This window comes from Tenrec ecaudatus, chromosome 6 (assembly GCF_050624435.1).
Source record: "Tenrec ecaudatus isolate mTenEca1 chromosome 6, mTenEca1.hap1, whole genome shotgun sequence".
NCBI classification, from domain to species: Eukaryota; Metazoa; Chordata; class Mammalia; order Afrosoricida; family Tenrecidae; genus Tenrec; species Tenrec ecaudatus.
The window spans coordinates 59906561-59928958 of record NC_134535.1 but is presented as its reverse complement, the minus strand read 5'-3'; the positions used below and the strand labels follow the sequence as shown (position 1 = coordinate 59928958).

General features: G+C 47.6%; 1 protein-coding gene across 1 annotated transcript in view; it reads right to left on the bottom strand.

Moving 5' to 3' along the window:
• Positions 1 to 22398, bottom strand: part of PTPRB (protein tyrosine phosphatase receptor type B) — a 121036-nt gene that overhangs the window by 9905 nt on the left and 88733 nt on the right. Inside the window, exons 20-32 of the mRNA XM_075552777.1 lie at positions 21846 to 21995; positions 18348 to 18591; positions 14318 to 14424; positions 10706 to 10805; positions 9902 to 9985; positions 9781 to 9798; positions 9578 to 9659; positions 8844 to 8934; positions 8185 to 8261; positions 5535 to 5669; positions 4238 to 4360; positions 3892 to 4055; positions 1790 to 1925 (exon numbers count right to left, since the gene is read on the bottom strand). Of these exons, the coding sequence (XP_075408892.1) occupies positions 1790 to 1925; positions 3892 to 4055; positions 4238 to 4360; positions 5535 to 5669; positions 8185 to 8261; positions 8844 to 8934; positions 9578 to 9659; positions 9781 to 9798; positions 9902 to 9985; positions 10706 to 10805; positions 14318 to 14424; positions 18348 to 18591; positions 21846 to 21995 (1511 nt within the window). The remainder of the gene's footprint in view (positions 1 to 1789; positions 1926 to 3891; positions 4056 to 4237; positions 4361 to 5534; positions 5670 to 8184; positions 8262 to 8843; positions 8935 to 9577; positions 9660 to 9780; positions 9799 to 9901; positions 9986 to 10705; positions 10806 to 14317; positions 14425 to 18347; positions 18592 to 21845; positions 21996 to 22398) is intronic.

Below are 22398 nucleotides of genomic sequence, written 5' to 3'. Positions count from 1 at the left end.
GGCGTTCCATTGGTGTGTGGACTCGTGGGTTCACAGGGAGCCTCTGCTGCAGCCTCCCCCCCTGTTTTGTGGAGCACTGTAGGCTTGCCAGATTCCTGTGCATTGAGACTTTTGTTGTTAGCAGTCATTGAGTTGCCCCTGACTCTCAGATACCCCAGGCACAATGGAACAAAACCCTTCTGCCGCTGGGCCACTGCCATGCTGCCTTGCAGATCAGATCATGGTGTTCTATAGGGCTTTCATTGGCTGACCTTTCGGAAGTAGATTAAAAGGCTTTTCTGCCTAGTGTGTTTTTAAACTGGGAGTCCATTGCAACCTATTAAAACTCATGGCAACATACAAGTCTCCACTGACATATAGATGGTGGCTGTGCATGAGGTACATGGGCTGGGTATCAAGCCCCACCCAGTCACCTGCACCCCAATACCAATGAGCCGCTTCTGATTCATAGCAACCCTCTCAGGGTTTCCAAGACAGTAAATCTTTGTGGGAGCAGACAGTCTCATTTTAGCCCACGGAGTGGCTGGGCCTCACAACCTCTGACCTTGCAGGTAGCAACTTCCCCCACAGCACCACCATGGTCACTGGGAGAGCAGGTGGGAATTTTTACCAAGGAACCAGGATTTTTCCCTTTAAGGGCATGTCATAGGATATAAAACTTTCAAACTTTTTTGACTGTGGAGATCTCTCCAAGTTTAATATCTTTTTCACAGAGGATTTTGCAGAGTTACTCGGACAACAAACAAACAACATAAGAACCTGAAGCTAAGCGAACTTGATGGTGGTTAGGTGGCTGGTGAGGGTGATGGAGCTTTGTCCAACACAGGGTGGGGCCCAACTCTAACCCTGAGGCTGTGGGGCCACAGGCTGATGCTCAAGGCCTGGGACTCGCTGCCACTTTGGGGTTGGCTTTGTGAAGAAACCCTTCCCTCTTGGAACCTCAGTTTTCCAACCTGTCAAATGGGAAGTGCTGCCTCCTTTATCTGGTTACGGTGGACAATGGGAAGGCATGTATTAAGTACCCTGCACACGTCCATGTGCTATACAGATGGAAGTTTTTTTTTTAATTAATCATTTTATTGGGGGGCTCTTACAAATCTTCTAATAATCCATCATTCAACAGTATTAAGCACACTTGTACATGTGTTGCCATCAACATTTCCAAAACACTTTCTACATGAGCCCTTGGTATCAGCTCCTTCCCCCCTCTCCCATCCTCCCACCCTTGTGAATCCTTGATCTTCCTAGAGGTAGAGGTGCTGGGGGGGGGGGGCGCGGGTGGTAGGGAAGAGGCTGCAATCCACTTCCTGTTTACTAATGAACCTCTGGGGCTCAGTTGCCAGCCTGTTTACAAAGATCTCTAAGACAGGCTTCCTGGTTATTTCCCCTGGGCATCAAGTATTGATTTCCAAAAATCCAACTTTGAAAAAATTGAAAACTGATAGCTAATGGTAATGGTCACCCAACACAGTGATGCCAATGATTGCCACTGTGTTGTACTTGTACAAAAGGGCCAATGGTGTGTTTTACACATCTCCTTGTGTGCGCGTGCGCGCGCACACACACGAAGCTCAAGGAGCTCTAACCACCTACAGTTACAGAGCAGCCAGCTCAGCATGGATTAGCGTCAATAGCATCCTCCCTGACTCGGAGCCTCCTGTCAACTGCGCCCTGCCATCCCCCTAGACGCACTCCTCTGTTTCTCTGCCTGAAACGTGTCACCATTCTTTGGCCTTCTCTGGGCTTCCGGGAAGGGGCGGGTCTGTACCCTTCAGCCAGTCCCTCTCACCTCGGTCTGCACCATGTGAGCCCTGTGGAGTCGGAGGTCGTTGACCGCTCCGTAGATGTCCACCGAGTCTTTGGAGTCCAGTTGTTGGAGGATCCGGTCCAACGCAATGAATGTCCCAGTCCTCCCCACTCCGGCGCTGGGAGGAAGGGGAGGGCAGAGTGAGCCGCTTGCTCTTCATTTTATCTCCGAAGGCACCTGGCCACGCACCCTGCACAATCATGCTCTTCCTGGGAGACCCAGGGATATACCTTTCTCTCAGTACGCTCTCCCTGTTAGAAACTAAAGCAAAGCATCCTTGCTCTCTGTCGCTCTCTGCTCCCGTCTCCCCTAACCTTCTTCTCAGTGGGGATAAGCATGTCACCCTTGAGTATCATTTCCATGCATGGCCTTGTACTTTTCCGACCCAATCTATTGATTTTACACCTTTCAAAACTTCACTCAAACGGCAGCAGGTTTTAAATTCCCTTTTGCCAACTGGATGGGACCCTAATGACCCAATGTTTAGCGATTTAAGCCTGGTATCGTACTTGGGCCACACCGACTTTAACTACTGGATAGAGCACATAAACCGTGGCGAATTCATGCCGGGGGGTGAACAGCGAGGCCGTCTCCAGCTTCTCTCTGTTTGTACGAGTTGCGAGGAACATCACGGTGCAGATGCGTGAAGGTGTCTCTGGGATCGATAGCTAGAAGCGGCCCTGCTGATCTGGGCACTTTCAGCTTCACTAGCTCTTGCCAAATTACTCCTGAAAGCGGCTGTGTGCTCGGGGGAGTGTGGATGCACACATTTATAGGATAAAAGAAAAGCAGCTCTCTCGGGTGGTGCCGGGTGAACATGCCTGCCATTCTTCAGCATGCGCGGCACCACTGAGCGCATCACCGCCCTATTAAAATCATCACCAGGGCTCCCCAGATGTGTCAAAGTGGGGCTCCCAGGGTGCTCGGCTGATTGGGAGAAAATGAGCGCCTCTGACATTTCTCTTACGGTAGCAATTCCAGGCTCTGGATTTGTTAGTGCTCTTCCATTATGGCTATCCAAGTGGTGCTGCCACATTAATTAGCTAAATACCAGACTTCCCAGTGAGAGGGGGGATGGTAGAGGGAAGGGGATGAGGGGGGGGGGAGAAAGAGAGAGATTGAGAGTGTTACATTGACTTTGCCCATATGCGTCTGAGGTAAGGAATGGCAAAGCAAGCCTCTCCAGTAGAACTGGAGATAAATCATAGGAGCAAGCTGGCACCCAATTGAATCATGGGTAACTCCCCTCCCCTCCCCTCCCCTTAAAAAGAAATCTGCCTAATGGAGCTGACCACAGGTTAGGTAGGTTCAAATCCACTGGCCTCTTGGAAGGAGAAAGAGGAGACTGCCTGCCTGCTCCTGTAACGATGTAAAGCCTTGGAAACCCGATAGAGGCCCACTCTGAGCCTGAAGGGACTTGATGGCGGTGGGGACTTAGTGGGGTCCATGCCTCAGGGTTCCTCTGACCTGGATCCCCTCCCCTCTACCCTCGAGATCACGGGAAAGGAAAATTTTGAAAAGCAGAGATAAACAAATGAGAACTGGGGGGTGGGGGGAAGGAAGGAGAAAGGCAAAACTGTGAGGAAGGATCCCCATTAGAAGGATCCCATTAGCAAAGTCAGGAGTGATGTGCTAGGCACGGCCCTGTAGTCGCCTTCTCTGCTGTGTGACCTGGGGGACCCCAAGAAGCACGGACAGTGGAGCAACTCAATACGCGTACAGTCTGGCAGGGGCGAGGGGAGGAGGTCACACAATGGAAACATGCAGGAGAGACAGAAAGGAGAGAGGGACATCAGGTGCCACAGACGCTGAGTGCTCCCTGAGCTGGAGGAAGGGGAGCAGGGGACTTGAAGGATGGATACTCATGGCCACCATAACAGGATGGCTGGGGCTAAGACACTGGGTGGACGAGACAAACCTCCCCCTCCCCCCCCGATTCTCCATGTTTCTTCATGCCTCTCCCCCAACCCCAGATTCTCCATGTTTCTTCATGCCTCTCCCCCCTCCCCCAGTCTCCTGGACACAGCAAACACAGCAGACCCTATGTGGCTGTCATTTTTATTGGCGCCCAGTCCGCTGAGTACCTGCAGTGTACCACGGTTGGCCCGGCGCCTGGGGTTCGGTTGATGTAGTCTCTGACGGTTCTCACAAACTGGATGAGGGACTGGGTGGTCTCGGGGACTCCGTGATCTGGCCACACGGTGTAATGGAAGTGACGGATGAGTTTGTGGGCATCGAGCTGTTCCTCCTGCAGGAGCAGAGAGTGGACAGACGGTTAAGCAGAATGACTCAAGGCAAACCACCTACCATGCCAACTGTGCCCTGCGAGGGCAGGAATTCCACAGTGCGCAGGCCCAGGACAGGGACCGGTAAAGCTGGGCTTCACAAATCTCCCCAGCAGGTTTGTGGAATGCAGTCACACGCACATACACTGCATATCTTAAACTCCCTGATGGTCCACTCTGGCAGCACTGATTCCGAGAGCATTTGCAGGATGAGGTCTCCGTAGTAGAGGGCATCCTGGTCTGCCGGCCAGTAATGGTCACACTTGACCTGGAGGAGGAAGGCAGAGAAAAAAAAAGTGAGACCGGAAATATGACTCCTTTGTGAACCTGGACTTTCCCTCCTCGAAACGTCTTCCTGAGTTAGGAATCTGAATCTGCTGCTAATGTCATTTAGCCATCTGCTTATTAACCCGTTCATGGCCAGGGCTGAAGTCGAGTGGCCACTCAAGGGAAGGGGAACAGAGCAGCTGGCGACACAAGAAGCAAAATCCCCACCCTTTCTGTTCCCTTCGCTTCTTCTCATGAGCCGTCTGACACCACAGACTTTCTCAGTAGTTCAGATCGACTAACGCATGCACCACGTCTTAATTGCGTCGCTCCTTCTGAAAACGATCTAGTTGGTAAGTGGAAGTCATTGTCTGATTGGCCCTGTCTTGTACATATTGTGATGTCAAAGTCTTAGCCTAGACCAAGGGCCAAGTGCCAAGTGCCATTTGAGAAGTCTGAACACTTAGCTAGGCTGTGTTTACATGCACCCAACCTCGTGCCATTGAACCCATTCCGACTCAGCAGCTCTGTGTAGGGTTTCTGACACTATTGCCCTTGACCAGAGCACACTGCCTCACTTTCCTCCTGCAGGAAGCAGCTGGTGGGGTTTAACTGTCTACCTTGAGGTCAGCCGTCCAGTGCTTATCTGACGGTGCCACCAGAACTCTCTTTACATGCATGAAGATGGACATATATGTATTGAGCACAGACCCTGCGCATTTTACGTCATCTCTCTTTTATTCCTCAGGGTAACCCTTTAAAGCAGACGATTGCGTGAGCACTCATTATAAGAAGCTTGCTTAATTTTCCCAGCTGACTCTACTTTGTATCCACAGAAGCCTAAAATCCACTTCTTCCTTTTCAAAGCAGGGCTGGGCCACGGGTACGTCTTTCTGCTAGCCATCGGCTGAAGGAGGAAGCGACAATGGCCAGTTGCTCTGCTCCGGGATGACACTTCCACTAGCTCCGTCCCACTCTTGGAAACATCTTTGATGGAACCTTCAGAGCCAGAATCAGAAAGCCTTTCCTAACTAAATAGCCGATTCCTTAACAAAGTTCTCACAAGAGCCCTCACAAGTATTGGTTTGCGTAGAGTTTAGCGGTTGACAATGGGATTGAATCCCCACAGGTGGCAGAAGGCAAAATCTCTGAAGCCAGGGAGGCTGTTTACTCACTCGGCCCTTCTCCACACACTGGGTCACCATGACGATGTTGTGAACGTTCTGTTCCCACGCCATTTTCCAGAAGTCATCCTTGGTGCCAGGAAGCGGTCCTTGAGTAGCGATGTATTCTCTTCTGAAGTTGTTGCCCTGAAATGAATTTACAACATGGAGCTTCAGAAACAATGGAGCTCTTAGGAGCTATAAACAAAGAGCTCTGCAGACGAGAGGATATGGAGGCCTCTCCCAGGCCCTTGACTTGAGAAAATGATCTTCACACAGTGTCAGGGTTAGCGAGCAGGAAGGACAAAGGCCACAGGGCTGAGCTATTGTTAAGAACCAAATTCCTTTTTATTAGGCTGGCTCTATTCTAGAATGCCAATGGAGGATGTGGACAAGTGTGTGTGTGTGTGTGTGTGTGTGTGCACTGCAGGAATGACTTGAGCAGGTTTTCTCCCTATTTAATGTAGAGGAATTTCAGTGATTTTGTATGGCTGGTAATAAAATATTGCTATTGTAATAACAATATACTATTCAAATAACCACTGCTTTTTGAGCATCTACTATATGATTGGGGACATTGATGTTTCAGGGATAGAATTCATGCTTTTCATACAGAAAGACCCAAGTTCAACTCCAAATCAAGAAATCTCATGCTAGAAAGGCTTGATCAGGGTTTTCAAGCTAAGACAGACTAAGAAGTGACAGGTACTTTATTCTCCCCCAAATGAAGCAGCGAAGACCCTCTGGATCACCAACATCACCTCCTCAGCTGATCATGGGATGGTGCAGAATCCCACTCTGCATAGGGGTTTGCCACGACTTGGGGCCAAGTCGGTGGTAGCTAACAGCAGCCACAATAACAACCATATAACATGCAGTGGACCTTTTGCAGATTTCAGAAATCCTAACTAATGAGTAGGTGTTCCTTTCACCCACTCTCTCTGCATTCTGGCAATACAGAATCATTTGTAGATTCTACTCAAAGCCCTTTCTCTTCTCATCTCTTCTCAGGGCCTCTGTAATTATGTCATCTCTGCCAACTCCCACCCACCACCCACACCCACACTCACACCCCCACCTACCACCCACATTCACACTGCTTTCATCTCGCTAATGTTTATTTATCCTCCAAGCAGGCAGAATGTTGCCTGTTCTGCAGAGCCTTCCTTTATCTTGTGCAGGGTGAGATTCTCCTCCCAGGTGCTCCCATGGCAACCTCTCACCTCTTGGTCCGCAGACCAACAATATTGGGATCATCAATATCCCCAACCCCCTGAGTTAGAATCTGCCTTGAAACAAGCTCTGCAGACAGTGCCGGTGGATGTGAATGCTGGAGAAGCACCGCTCGGCCCTGTTTCTTGTGCTGTGGCCTTGTCACTCCTCTGGCTCAGTTCTGAGAATTCTTTTGTATAGCATAATCCCTACACACAGCTCAGTGCTGGACATAGGGCTCAAAACTCAAAACAAACCCACTGACATTGAGCTGTTGCCAGCTCATAGGGACCTGATAGGCAGGGAAGAATTGCACCTGTGTTTCTGAGACTGTAACCCTTTTTCCCCCCAACAGTTTTATTGGCCTATAACTCACATATCATACAATTCAGTCACATGGAGAGTTGGACAGTAGGGACTGAAACTCTTTACAGGAGTAGAAAGCCTCTGTCTTTGTTGGGTTCAAACTGCTGACCTTGGGGGTAGCAGCCCAACATGTAACCACTGTGCCATCAAGGTGAATGGGTGACTGATATAAACAATTTTTACAGCTATTGACACATAATCCGCATATCATACAATTCAATAGTTCAATCATATCAAGAAGAATTATACAATCATTACCCCAATTCTAACCTAATTTTCTGAAGAAACAAAGACACAGAGAGGTAGCACAGGGTCAGCATGAGGCAGAGGTAGAATTAAAATCCAGATGTTTGCCTTTAAAATCCGTTTCACTGTTGTGTGCTACTGGAAGTTAGCTAGAACGGAGCTGGAATCAGAGCACAGGGTCTGCTCAAACTTTGAGCTGTGTGAAGGGTGTTGGTGCAAGACATTAGAGGACTAGATTCGTTGTGGTTATCAGCGGTGGCCATTAAGTGGCCCCTGAGACATGGTGACTCCATATAGAACTGAAAAATTGGTTGTAGATGAGAGAATGTAATACGATGCTGCACAAGAGTCTCTTGGCAGTAGACCACTGGGCTTTCCTGCACAGTCGGTCTTTGTCTGAAAATCTGCTGGGGCCTATTTAACCTCATGGCGGCATGCACCGCCCCACGCTGTCCCAGTGAGCGAATTGAGGTGTACTGCCTGGGACGAGTCATGAGATTTCTACCAAATAACCAATACTGCCTCATTCTGCTTCCTTGGAGAGCTCTAATCTGAGAGCAGCAGAGGGGGGAAAATGACCCCTGAAAACATCCTAGCCTATTTATGATGTGGTATGGCTACATCTATGGTGATAAATGGACCTTTGCTATGAGTTCAGTGCATGTTCACATTTTATGGTAATCAGGCCCTGCTGGCCTGAAGGCAAGAGACAGGGTCTTTGAAAACCTATAGAAAGATGGTTCAGTGAGAAGTCAGAATATGTAGTTGGAAAGGCATTTCCAGAGTGGCCACCCTCCAAGCTCCATCCCCAGCTAGTGTGGCTCAGCGGTCCACTTACAGGGATGTAGCTGGCATTGATGTAGTCAGAGCAAGGATCGTCATCAACGTTAGACAGTTTCACCCGTGAAGCATCATCTGGAAGAAAGTTGATTGAGAGAAATTGTCACTGACTCTTGGGGGGTGGCTCTCCTATCCCCTGGACTGACCGACAGACCGACCGACCAACCAACCAAACTAGCTAACAAATGCCAAATGCCCTTGGAAGGCCCATCTGTGCTTCCCTTTAGAATACTATGACATCTGTCTGTTGGACCGGCCAGCTTCCTTTCACTGCTGGAAAACAATCCAGAGAAACTACCTCCTATTGCTTCCCTCAATACACTACGGATGATAATAAAAAGAAGAATGACAAACTAGAGGCTTTGTTAAGCAAGTCCAAGCCCTCTGGACACTGGAGCCCATGCTGTAGCCCATTGCTTCTAGGAAACCTCCAAGGAGAAGCAACAGGACCACATGGTGAAATGTCGCAGCCCATGATGCCCCTCTTAACCAGACTTAAGTGCAACAAAACACAAATCGTTCCTTTTTTGAAGGCATTTGAAGTCAGAGCTTTCCTGTATCCGGCTAGCCTGTATTTCTTTAGCTCCATTTTATCCCCAGAAAAGGAAAGAAAAGGCTAGTGGAAGGCAGTAGTCCACATTTCAACACACAACTTACAGGGCAATATATTGTTATATCGATTTTTCCCTCTGTTCTCTGGCAAGAGTGCAATGTCACACGACTGGTTTCGACCCACGTCCTTTAAGTCCTGTTAAGTAAAAAATACGTTTGCAAGTAGGAGAATATGAACTACAATAGAGCAAATCTCTCGGTGTTTAGTACTCAATAATATAAAAATATTAGCAGTGTGTGGTTGTGTGCTGCCAGGTCAGCTCCGACTCATAGTGACCCTACACGGCCAGTCGATCTCCACCATGGAGTTCCCTAGGCAGTCGTGGTGATGAGAGCAGATGGCGAGCTCCGGCACATGATTGATGGACATAAGCTCGGATCCTCATAGCAGTCCCAAAGGGACGGATCCTAATTTGCATTTCACAGGTGAAGAGATACGGGTCAGAGAGGCTCACTAACTTGACACTAACTTGACAAAAGAGGAAGCAAATCCCAGGTCACAGTTTCTCCTCGTCAAGGAAATGGCCAGGCTGAGGAACTGACACTCTTTAGAATGCGTCTCTTCTTTACCGCCACTCTGCTGAGCTACTCTGGAGTTTAAACTGGCCTCCGGGACGAAGTGGTATATTATGCGGGGAATGGATGCTGGCATGGAAGGGCACTCAGCTGAGACGCTAAACATCTCCCCAGCTCCTGAGCCCAGCCAGCCAGGCAGGGCTTCTGGAGAAAGAGTCAGGGCAAACTAGGGGTGCCAAAGCTTCGCTGCACCCCAATCGTACCTCGTATTCCTTGGATAGCAGGTAGTTGGAGTCAGCCTGGAGCTTCATAAAGTGTCCTTCAAATTGATTTATTTTTATTGGGCTATAATAAAAAATGTAGCACAAAGAAGAGACCATTACTAAGGACAAGGTACTATGCCGTAACCAACATGAGCTGCGTTTCAAAGCACATAATCCTGTCCTTAACGAGCTCGCTCTCTTACCAAGATGTCTTCCGGTTACTGCGAAGGGAAAACAAAAGGAAAAAGACCAAGTTAGCAAATCTCACAGAATACCATCCGCTCCTTTTTCAACAACTTGAGTCAAGGAAACTGTGGCAGTTACCCTTTCTGGCCCAGGTTCAAGTGCACAGCTAATGGTCGATCCCGGCGGATGCTGAGCCGAGCGGATGGCCTTTCTCGACCGTGGCTGGAACACAAGGGAGAAGCTTTTTGATCCCAATGGTTAAATTTGATTTGAACAAAAATTTTCCATTTCTTGTAAGGTTGGGCATGTTTGTGCTCAGATGGAATTTCCGGTACTCCGGTAGATTTATTCCCAGCCAAGGCACATCCCTTTGAGAGAGGGAAAGGGGGAGCAGAGCCCGAAGAAGAAATAGATTCTGCCCCCCACCACACCCCCGCTCCCCTAGCGGATCTGTGCAATAGCTGAGCCTCCCTCTCGTGGGTTTTGGCTACAGGTCACAAGCACTTCCCACACACTCAAGGAAACTTTCTGTTAAAAAGCCCAGTAAGCTTCGGAGGCCGCAAGCCAGATTGTGTGAGCGAGGCCAGTGTGCCAGATACCAGAAATGCCCCCAGAGAACAGGGAGTGGCATGGCGGCGACGTGCTATTGGGTTCTTTTTGGTCCCTTTGTGAATTTGGATGGTAGATATAAGCCCCAAATGGTGATGTCAGCCATCATTTGGAGCATATTTTCGGAAAGTACTGGAGCATGCACTTTGCAAATGTCTCTGCCTTCTTGAGGAGCCGGAGTTTTTTCCCCTTGTGCAAAAGGTGTTATTTCCCGTCCAAATGAAGCCACAGAGGCTCCTCAGTCTCCTTGTCAAAGCAAAGCTCATCAAAGGTGTAAAGAGACCTGGGTAAAAGACGTTGTCATTTGCATCACAAAGGCGCCTTTGTACTCACCTAACTTTCTGTCTGCAGATCAGAAGGGCAACCACAGCCACCAGCATGCCGATCAAGAACAGACCAGCGCTCACACCTTCAATGACTCCAAACAAGGGCTCTGCGGAAACAACAAAATCCAGGTGGGAAAATGAATGCTCTCTTCCAAGCAGCACTCTGGCAGATCGCCTCCAAGTCAAGGCCACAGACAAGCAAGGCCCACCCAAAGCTCAGCCCAGGCAACTGATAGGAGGGAGCCTGGGCTACTCTCCTGCAGCAGGCTGCTCACCACACTCCCCAGTACTGTCCCTATACTTAAGTTAACGGGGTTTCACTGACACAGGGCTGTTGGACTTCTGTGCGTGCTTATGAAGCTTGGGTCATCTGAGAGAGGCCAGTCTTTAGGATGGAGCACATGATGTTTGCCATCAAAATAAAGATGCTATGTCATTTTTATGAAACGTGTCACACAGCATCTGGGCTTTTGGCAAATTCAGTGGGTTGGCTGCAAGTTATTTAAAAAGAAATCACATTATCTGGTATGATGCAGCCACTGGGAGTGGAGGGAGGGAGCAGAGAGTAACCCATTTTTCTAGTCGCCTTATTGAAAAATAATTCACACACACCAGACCGTAATTCACTGATTTAAATGGTATACTTCAAGGGTTTTTAGACTCGGCACAAAGTTCTGCAGCCGGCACCGCAATCAGCTTTGGAAGGTTCCCATCTCCCCGCCAAAGCAACCTCATACCGCTCAGTCATCATTCCCCATTTCCTTGCAAACCTTCCAACCCTAGGCAAGCCCTCATCGACTTTGTGTCTTTCTCTTGTTATTCGTCGCCATTGGGTTGACTACAAGTGATGGTCATCTCATATATGTTAGAACAAAGCACTGTGAGACTCTGCTTCATGACCATTAGCGCAGGAGGTCATTGTTTCAGTGAGGTCTGTCTTCATAAATTTGTCTATTTTGGACATGTCATAAAAATGGATGTAGTAAAGTAATTTGTGGTCTTTTATAATTGGCTTTTTTTTCCCACTTAGCATACTGTTTTCGAAGTTCAGTCACATTAGCACTGCATTCTTCTGTATGGGCTGGTATTCCATTGTGTGGATCTACCACATTTACACGGGCAGCAGTTCATGGAAATTTGGGTTGTTTCCACTTTGTGCCTTCTCTGAACAATGTTATTCTAAATGAGTTTTTGTGGGACATATATTTTCATTTTTCTTGAGTATATACTTAAAAGTCACATGATTACTCTGTGCAAAACGGCACAATGCTTTTCCAAAATAGTTTTCTATTCCCTTAAGCAGCAACACTATCGGAAGCTCGGGGGCAGTTCCACCCTGGTTGCTGTGAGTCGGCATGGACTCGATGGCAGTGGACCAGCAGCGTCTGAAGATTTGAAACTCCTCCATTCATTGTCAACACTCATCATTGCCTGCCTTTTGGACTACGGCCACACCAGTGGGTGTGCAGCGGTACCTCAGTGTGGTTTTGCTTTTATTTCCCAAATAAGCAACAATGTTGAGCATCATTCCGTGTGCTTCTTGCTCATTCGGAGGCCTGGGGGAGTTGTTGGGTAAATGTTGGACAGCTGAAAAAAAGGTCAGTGGTTCAAACCCACCAGCTGCTTCTCGGGAAAAAAGTGAGGCTACCTACAGTTGCCGAAACACACAGGGTCACTATGGGTTGCAATCGACATGATGGCAGTGGGTTTCATTTTAGCTTAATGGTTATTGGTAGATCTTTTGAGAACTGTCCTTTGCCTGTTACAACTATTGTATGTTTATTTATTTACTATTATTTGTTAGAGTTTAGATATTCTGGATACTTGACCCTTAAAGGAAATATGATTTGGAAATTTCTCTCCTTATTCTATGGACTGTCTTTTTACTTTCTTGATAGTGTCCTTTGAAATACAAACATCTAAACATTTGACGAGGTCCAATTTATTATTTTTCCTTTTGTTATTTTTTTCATCCGTTTGTTACTTTTGATGACATATCTAAAATCACATTTCACAACCCTTGCTAACCCAGGTTAACGTCTACATTTGCTTTCATGCTGTTTTTTCCCCAGTTCTTACATTTAGGAAGAAGAATAGCCTGATTTTGCAGCTGCATTTAAGCCATGGAATTTGTTTACTGATTGTTGCTTTTTGAGAATAATGTAATTAACAATGATCTTCCTTTTATTGTGCATCATATTATCTTTTCAAAGATTCTTCAATTAATCAAAGAGTGTTTCACGATTACTTGAATGTTTATACTCTTCCTCACTGGAATGTATAGAAAAACCTTGTTGTTGTATAGGAATATTTCAAATAGGAAAGGCTATGTTCAAAATCCTCACTTAGTATTAAATTACAAGCAAACCCATCTACACCTTCTTCACCGTGTCCTGATGACCCCTTTCTGATGTGAAGAGTGGGCGACTGTCCCCATAGCTGGCATCAATAGAGGGCTGTTTGCGAGGCTACTGTACAGTGAGGGGAATTCCCCAAGAATGCTCAGGATAACGGTACAAAGGAAAAATTTGATGAAAAACATGCAGTTGCTCTGGCATGGCCGAAATACTCCAAGGCGGTGCAGTTCGGGGAGTGATGAGGACCATGGCAGGAGTTGCTAGAACTGCAGTTCTCCCGGGGGGGGGGGGGGGCACACAGGATGTTTACTTTCTTGGTGCGTGTGGTCCTCCTCGCATCCTCCCAAGGTCAGAGGGAGGTCAGGATAAGCAATTTTCCGTGTGCATTTCTACTTGTCCATTCCCACTTACAGGTGAAGCCCTTTGGGGATTCCGTTTTTTTTATTTTGGCTTGTAGCTCTTGATTCTAACAGTTTTTCACTCACTGTTTTAAAGTAATTTATTTGGGGTAGAATATTTCATACCTTCACAGAGAAGATTCCAAGCCCACAGCTTCCAGTCGCTTCTGCCTCAGCCACCGTCAAGGACAGAGGAGGCACTGAGACTGCAAATCTTTGTGGGAGGAGCCAGCCTCATCTTTTGACCAGCACATAGGAGCTGTTATGAGTGCTTAGACATGTCCTTTGTTCTACTGTAGAAGACTTCTTTCATAAATTTATGTATGTATTTCCTATGTATTTTTTTATGTTAACCATTTTTCTAGTGTAAAAGCACTCACTGCTATGTTCATTGTGAATACTTTAATTGTATTCATTATTATTTTAAAATAATTATCAATTATTTTGTACTAATAATTGTTAATACTATTTTTCAGTCGTATGCATTTCTATGTATATACATTTCTATACGTCCATTCCCTCTTATAATTAAAAAGCTTTTTGGTTGGATTTATATTTTGGCCTATACGAGCTCTTGATTCTAGTATTTTTCACGCATCATTTTAAACGAATTTACTTTTATAAAAAGATGTTGTACATTTATCTTCTTCTCCAGATGAATCCCCTTCCCAGGTCCCTCTCTGACAGAAACTGCCCAATCTCCGTGATTCTCATCTGTCCAAGATTACACAAAGATTAGAGTCCAGATGGAAAGCCAAGGTGTCCTTCACCCTTAGCTCAGTCATCAGATCGCCTCTCTAGAGGTCTTCTAGTTAAGCATGATTGTTGGTACAATGTGGGGGTGCCTGGACAGGTGAGCCTTACCTGACTCCGTGGTGATAGGCAAAGAGAAAAACGTGTCTGAATAGAGTGGTTTTGTGAATTCCTTCAGATTCTCATCAAACAGCTGTGTGAAAGCTCGAATGCTGATTCTGAAAAGACAACAGATTTAGTTATTTAAGTGACAAATCACAGTTTGGGCAGAAACATAGGGGGCACCTAGCCAGAGGGTGCGTCATATAGGATATCAATTATGGAATCGGACACACGAGTTTATCTATTCAGCTATCTACCAACCCATTCGTTCATTCATTCATTCAATTCTGGTACACTGTAAGGAATAAAACAAGCCCCTACCCTTGCAGAGAGCTTGCCCAGTCACGGAAGACGACAGATGATAAATCACAAAGCTATGCACTATCCTAGAAAAGCAGCCGGTAAGAGGACTTGAAGCAATGGACTTTATTTACATGGTGAGTGAAGGTCTGTCTCCTTGATCTTTACACAGAACCGTGAGGAGAGGGAGGGAACGTGGCTGCACCCCAGGCAGCAGGAAGAGCAGGCGGATGCACTGAGGAAGGAGGGAGGGCCGGTCACAGTGAGGAGAAGGTCGCAGTGCACAAGTAGAGATGTCCTCATAGTGCAGCTTGCGACAGAGCCCGGGAGGAGCGGTAGAGGGGACGCCCAGAGCAGTGAGATAGGACGATACCAGATTGTATGAGAACTTCATTTCTAATAGATCTGCTACTTGTGGAAAAAATTGTGGGTAGGTAATATTCTGCTGTATGTATGTACCCCGTTTTGTTCATCATTCAGCTTGTTGATGGACACAGGTGAATGGTGATGCGATAAAACATTAGTGTCTAAGTATCTGTGTGCATTCTTCTGTGCTTTCTAATGCTCAGCTAAAATGATACCTCCTCCATGAACCCTCTGAATTGATTTACATTGCACCTCTTATGTCATTTGTATTTCTGACTCTATTTACATACAGGTCTCCTTTCTCTCCATAAGTCACATGTTCCTGAAGACAGGACTCTCACCTTGTTTGTCTCTCTCTCCCCCACAGCCCTCGACTCGGTGCTTTCCACAGAGGAGGCAATAAAACATGCACTGGATATTTTATTTTGTTGTCATCAACATGATAAATAATATTCTAATGAACAAGTATCGTGTGTCGGACAAGAGTCAGAATGTGTCTGGGTCAGAATTCTGTTACAGAAAGTTAGAGATCACATGGTTGCGTTTCCTTCATTCAAGGAAGCTGAGGTCTGGAGAAGCCGCTGTCCTGACAGTGGTCACGTTGCTGTTCTATTTACAATGGAAACACAACCACACTAGCATGTTCCTAACTCCCACGCTGCTCCCCCAACCCCGAACGGTTCACACCTTTTCTTTCCCTGTGCAACAAGGGACACTAGAAATCCAACAATGGATGGGAAAACATTATACTTACTGTCATAGTAAACTTGCCTCTCAGCGAAACCTAGCTTTTCCCTATTTCCTTCCATTCCAATTCGCGTTTCCCTTGCTCTGTCCTGTCTACCTGTTCTCTTTGGATCAGCAGTGGCTGATGGCTGGTGAAGGTCGCTGTGGTGACCCTCTCGAGACAGACAGCAGTCTGATGGCGCCGACGCAGAGTTCAGCAGCCACCACACAAGAGGGCACTCTGCATGCGGTTCTCCCATGGCCGGGGGGTGGGGGTGGGGGGGGACCCCGCCCACGCCCTTCTTAACGAGCATCACCTGCCCGGCATGCGTTTAACAGGATGAACCAAATGTACAAGGAAATCTTTGTTCTAGAAGAGAATTATGTATGGCACGAGCTGATGAAGCTATGAGAAGGATGTGTAACTTTCCATAGAGCACCTTGACCCTCACCTTGGTCAGGCAACATTTAATGAGTGCTTCTTTGGTGCCAATACAGGGCTGTTTCCCCTCCTAGCACTCTCAGTCTAGTGAAGGGGCAGGCAATTTTCCAAAGGCTTAAAAGTCCCTGGTAAAAGCAGCTGTAGAGGGGTGTAATGGCTGGCTGCAAGTGGCAAGCATGGCTGTGGATGCAGTGTCAGGCTCGGGAGGACTGGGCTGGCTTTCGACAGGTAAGAAGGACTTCCCCAGGCAGGCGGGGCCACTCTGGAAAGAAGAGAACATGCACATACATGTTCCAAGAGAGAAAGTCTGAGAGAGCCGCCCCTCCTTCAAGGGAACTCTGAGGACGGAAGACTAGGAAAAGGGCAGGGAGTTCTTGGGGCAGATGGTAGAAGATGAGGCTGCCGAGGGAGGCAGAAGGGAGTGCTTGAGGGCTTTGTGTACCCAGAACAGGAATTTGGACCTGCTTCGGTAAGCGCGTGGGATCGCCCAGAAACTCTTGATCTAAAAGGGCCCTCACTCGGTTTGATGGATCACAGACATCACTCCTGAGGACAACGCTGGACGGGTTGGCAGATACAAAAAGGCGAGCATTGAGAATGAAAATGCTGTGTACAAAATCACACCATCCAATAAAGCTCCAGAGCCAGAACTCAAATCCAGGCGCTCTCTACTGTATCTGGGCAGCTGAAAGGGGCAGGGTGGGTGCCTGCTGGGATGCTGGCGGGCTCTGGTCCAGATGTGAACCTTCTACAGCTCCTCTCTCGCTTCAATATAGTCACGAGTCCATGTCTCTCTTTCCCTCGACAAAAGCAAGCATGCACACACAGACATGGTTAACTTTCTAACCAGAAAGACCAAGCTGCACTTCAGAGACTCCTACTCCAGTTTCGTTGAGCCCAACGCACAGAAGAGGTGGGCGATCCCCAGCTTTACACATGTGAAGGGTCCCAGGGGCCCATCTCCCTCAGGTGCCTCCTCTGCTCTCTCAGAGACCTCACCGTCTTCAGGTTACAGAGAACCAATATCCCTGGGAAGAGCACATTACTGAGGTGCTCAGCTACTGAGGGAAAAGCTGGGGGTCCAAGTCCACCCAGGGGGACCCCAGTCAAAGGCCTGGTGGTCTCTCTCTGAAATGACGGGCCTTGGCAACTCTAATGAGCACAGTGTTACTCTGACACTCATGAATCTTCCTTCCAGAACATCGGCTCCTAGGGTCCCTTTTGAAGTAAACACCACTCATAAGCGTGCAGGTGTTTACTCAGAGGGTCTCCCCTCAGCTGGAGAGCCAGTAGCCAATGCATGGGGAGTCCTGAGCAGCCAGATCTCGTCAGAGTTCTTCATAAAACCACGTGCCCCTCCTTGTTGCTATGAGGGAGTAGCTAAGCAGCCTCCCAGGTGTGGGACCATGTCATAGACTCCCGAGGACTCGAACAGAAATGGTTTGGGGCTGAGACCCGCGTCCTAGCGCCATAGACACTGGTCCAGCGGGATCCCAGTTGGCTGTGATACTGGCTGTCCTCCATCTCTGTCAACACCTACACAGATGGCGGGTCCTCCACACTCGTCATCAGCTTGGACCCCTGCAGCCTTATATATGCAAGCTGGTTCTTTCTCTTGTGGACCTTGTTTGGGATGCTGGGGACTTCTGCTTGGGCTAGCTTTGGGGGAACACAGTGCAGACCAAGAACATGGGCACTTCCGAGGGCTGGAAGGGCTGTTGCGTGCAGCGGGGCTGCCTGTGGCTTTGGCCAAGCCACAGCTCCTTAGCTCCCTCCATCCTAGGCTGAGGAAAAGGTGCCCCCCTTTCTCTCTAAGAACTGCAAGTGGGCCACAGGGCACCTTTTCTTTTGATCCCACCAAAATAAATAAGTACATGTAAATTCATTGAAAGTGGACGACCCAGCCTAACATCGCTCCCGTCGCCTAAACTCAGCCTTTCTCCTCAGCAGTCCCCACAGTAGTTAGCAATTTAACCCCATGAAAGAAGTTGTAGGAGCAAGAGCCATAGGCTAAGAATCTCCCATGTGTTCTTCACGTAGCAAACCGGAGCTATTGCTGGACCCTGAAGAGCCTCTTTACCCAGCGCCTGTGAATTGATGTCATTCATCTAGAGGCGCTCATACGCATCAGAGGTTCAGGTAGCCTAGCGCCCCGTGACGGAGCAGGTCTGTCTCTGCTAGCAGAATGACGGCAATACATCTCACCTGTAGGCGGTGCGAGGCTTCAGTGGTCCGTCACAAAACCTGTGCTGATTTGGATCACATTGTCCACCCAGGCTCTCCATCTCTGCTCCCAGCTTAATGTGAAAACTCCTGTAGTTGCTGTCGGGACTTTCAGCGCATTTGCTGGCAAAATAATTGGTCTGATAGACCCGAATGGAGGCGTTGTGCCGGTACTCCAGGTAGGTGGGCAGAGGGTGCCGCTGTGCTGGCTTCAGCTCCTCGCTGCCTGCGGGGAGAACAGCAGGGACGTGCTGAGACCGCAGTGCTCCAGTGAGGGCTACCTATGTTTAGAAAGCTGCCTGCTCCTGACTTGCTGCCGCTAGCCTAGCCTCAGAGCAGCCCTCTCCTGGCCGAGTCAAGGCTGACTCGCAGAGACATCTCCTAACTGTTTATGGGAGTGGCCCAGTCTTTCTTCCCTGGAGCTGCAGGTGGTTTTGTTCAGCTGACCTACTAAAGATCGCAGCTCAACTAGTAACCTCTGCTCCACCAGGGCGCCTCTGAGCAGTACAGGTTCTGGGACATCAAAATGCTATTGGGAAATTCCCTAAATTAATTTTCATTTACATGGCTATAAAGAATACCCACACACAGCACTGGTAGCGCAGCAACTAAGCGCTTGGTGGTTAACCTAAAGTTTAGCAGTTCAAACCCATCCAGTTGCTCTGTGGGCAAAAGACCTGGGAATAGATACGCATGCAGATTATGGCCTAATGTGGATTTAGGTGCCCGTAAATTGTTTATTAAAGTAGAAAACAAGGTCCCGCCAACAGATATGCTATAGAGTTGTTCTATAGTGTGTGTGTGTGTGTGTGTTCGCGCGCGCACGCGTGCACACACACACACACACACACACTCATCAGCAGTACCACCATCCACAGCATTGTTAGGATCATCATCATTTTGCAGGACACAAAATGTGCAGTGTGTGTGTATCTGTATGTCTACGGGGAAGAGGGAGGGCAATTTCTTGCACCAAGCAAACGATAACACGTCCCATAACGCCAGGCATTTGGATAAGCACTCGACCTTGCCAACAACCATTGTAGCTGAGCTAATAAGGAAATCTCTCTGACCTGGGAAACAGGTTCAAGATAAGAGAAACCATGTCCCAGGCCAGAGCAGTCCACCCTGCAAGGCACGTTCCACATGTCCAATCAGATCATGGCTCTGAGTACAGCTTTCTGTTATCTTGAGTGCAGTTTTATCCTGGCTTGAATTTGGCCCATCTTTCAGAACACTTCCCAGAACTCTTCCCATCCGCTTCAGCCCACTGTGTGTTTTGGCACTGCAAGCTAGTTTTGATGTTAGCTGGAGGAAAGCACAATTAGGAAGATAAATATTATAGAGATAAGATACCTTTCACAATGAACTTCAAGGAGTGGTCCTGTAGGAGCTCATTGCTGTATCTTGAACTTGTTTAATGAAGTTGGCTCAGAATGAGTAAGTCCTCGTGTGGACTTTACATTAACTTTACATTAACTCTCCTCCTCAAGTTGGATCATTGCCCTTGATTCCTGAGACCTTGGGATTTTCTCAGGTGTTGCATTTTTGGGGGGAGGTCTCCAGACCACACCTGAGGGTTTAGACCAATGAGGTGGCTCTTGTGTCAGGACTGGGGAGGCTGGAAGATCTCTTTGTGATATTAGCCGACCTGTCTGGGTGCGGTGCATAAGCTAATCCATGACACTTACTTAATGAGGACTCAATCAGGGCCCTGGTTGGTGATAGACATTTATTCACATAAACCAGTAGCATGTCCCTTTTAGGGACCCAGAGGCTGGTGTGCTTCTTCCATGTGGACTTAGTTGATGTTTCACTTAGATGAATTCCCTGATTTATTTTTCACCACTGCCTTATACAAGGTGGGGGGGGGCCTCAAAGAGTGTATGGAAAAGTAGAATGAAAAGATACGGAAACGTTTCCATGCACACTTTGAAGCTCCCCCTGGCATAAGGAAAACAGTCTCTCTCTCTCTCTCTCTCTCTCTCTCTCTCTCTCTCTCTCTCTCTCTCTCTCTCTCTCTCTCTCAGCCTAACGAAACCACAACTCCACAGTTCACACATTTCCCTCCAATTATGAGGTGTGAGGAAATCTGGGATGCACAGCCCACCTCGGCCATTATTTAATTGATTGTTTACCAGGTTGGTCAGCGGTTTTCAACCTGTGGGTCGTGACCCCTTTGGGGGGGTGGGGTTGAACGACCCTTTCACAGGGGTCGCCCAATTAATAACAGTAGCAAAATCATAGTTTTTTGTTTTTTATTTATTTTTATTTTTTTATTACAGTTATAAAGTAGCAATGAAAATAATTTTATGGTTGGGGGGGGGTCACCACAACATGAGCAACTATTAAAGGGCAGTGGCATTAGGAAGGTTGAGAACCACTGAGCTTGTTAAAGTCAAACAACATTTAAAAGCACACGGACTGTTAGATACTTCAGGAAACAAAAACACGATTTTGTGTAGAGATTAGTTTGCTATTGGCCAGACTTGTAGTTTCCCCCTTGCCCACAAATGGGTCAACGTGGTCAGAGATGCTTAAGAAAGTCAAGGACAACCCACTAAACACTTTTGAGAAAGATAAGGAAAGTGAAACATGAATAATGCCATTCAACTCACAGCTCTCTTTTGGTGACACGATTGCACAAGCCCTCAATGGCAAACCCAGTTATAGGCATGTGGTCCCTGTGAGTTGACATTGACTCGATGGCTGTGGGCTTTGGCCCCTCAAAGCAACACTTCTGTAGGAGGTCTGGCAAATGCCAACACAATCCGCTCTCACGGGCAGATTCACGGGTTATTATGGGATGTTGAATAACTGAGGAAACTAGGCAGAGAAACTATTCAACATTCAGGAGAGACAGGAGGGATACCTTGCACGGTCATCCCAGTGCTTCCTCTGTGTGTGTTTTTGTGAATTGGTGGGTGGTTTGGGACCGTGGTTGGTTGAGGTATTGGAGATATAATCCAGTTTATAATGTTTCCACCTAACGACGAACATTGTAACTGTGAATACATTACTTAATATTTTAGTGCTTGAGGTCCTTATTCATTACAAATATTGGCTTTGTCCTCACAGGCTTATTGTGAAAACTGAAAGAGCCAGGCAGTGGAGTGAACTTTAAACGGGTGCCGGGCCCATGGTCCCATGGTCGGGATGCACAGACTCCTTTGTTGTTATCACTGTGTAACTATCTAACTATCATTCTTCTCTCATGTAACCATTAAGCCTAGCAGATAAGATTTTATTACTACTTAAAGAGCCTTTGAACAATTTCTTGTTACATCACTGTTGCTTTCAGCAGGGAGGGAGGGAGGGAGGGAGAGAGAGAGAGAGAGAGAGAGAGAGAAGAGAGAGAACGTGCGAGAGAGATCTAAATGGTATGTACAAATAGTGAGTTTTCTCCTCTTAAGAATTTGAAAGCGAGCCCTTGAAAAAGCAATCCTGTATCTAACAGCAGAGCAGATTCATGAACCTTACCATCAGCCTCCTGCACGACCACAGTGAAGTACTTCACGGCTCCATTGGTGTCACTGAACCAGCTGCAGTTGAAAGTGAAGTTGATGGAGGATTGGCTAATTAGCACATCCTTTTTATTCACACGGATATGTGGAGGTGGCGGAGGGGGGCCTGGACAAGAGGGTGGGGAAGGAACCAAGAGAGGTCACAACTCTGCGTTCAGGTGATAAACAACAGTGGGTGAAATGAAATCCTCCACTCCCCCACATCAGACAGAGAGAGTGTGCACGTGTGTGTCTAACATCCCAATCAAGAAAGCTTCCTCCTCCTCTCTGAAGGGAAGCAGGTGGAGGAAGCGGCTTGCCAGGGGCACCGTAAGCATAATGAACGAGGCAGCTCCTCAGCAGGATATCCTGCAGTTGTGCTTCAAATTGCTTAAAAGCTCCATTATCACCCGAGGTCTATCGGGCAAAGTGATGTATTTAAATCCTAACTCATTCTGGTACTTTAACATCACTTGCCTTGTTCACTGCTGGGGCACTTTACACTGAGAGATGTCTCTGTGTCAGGGAGG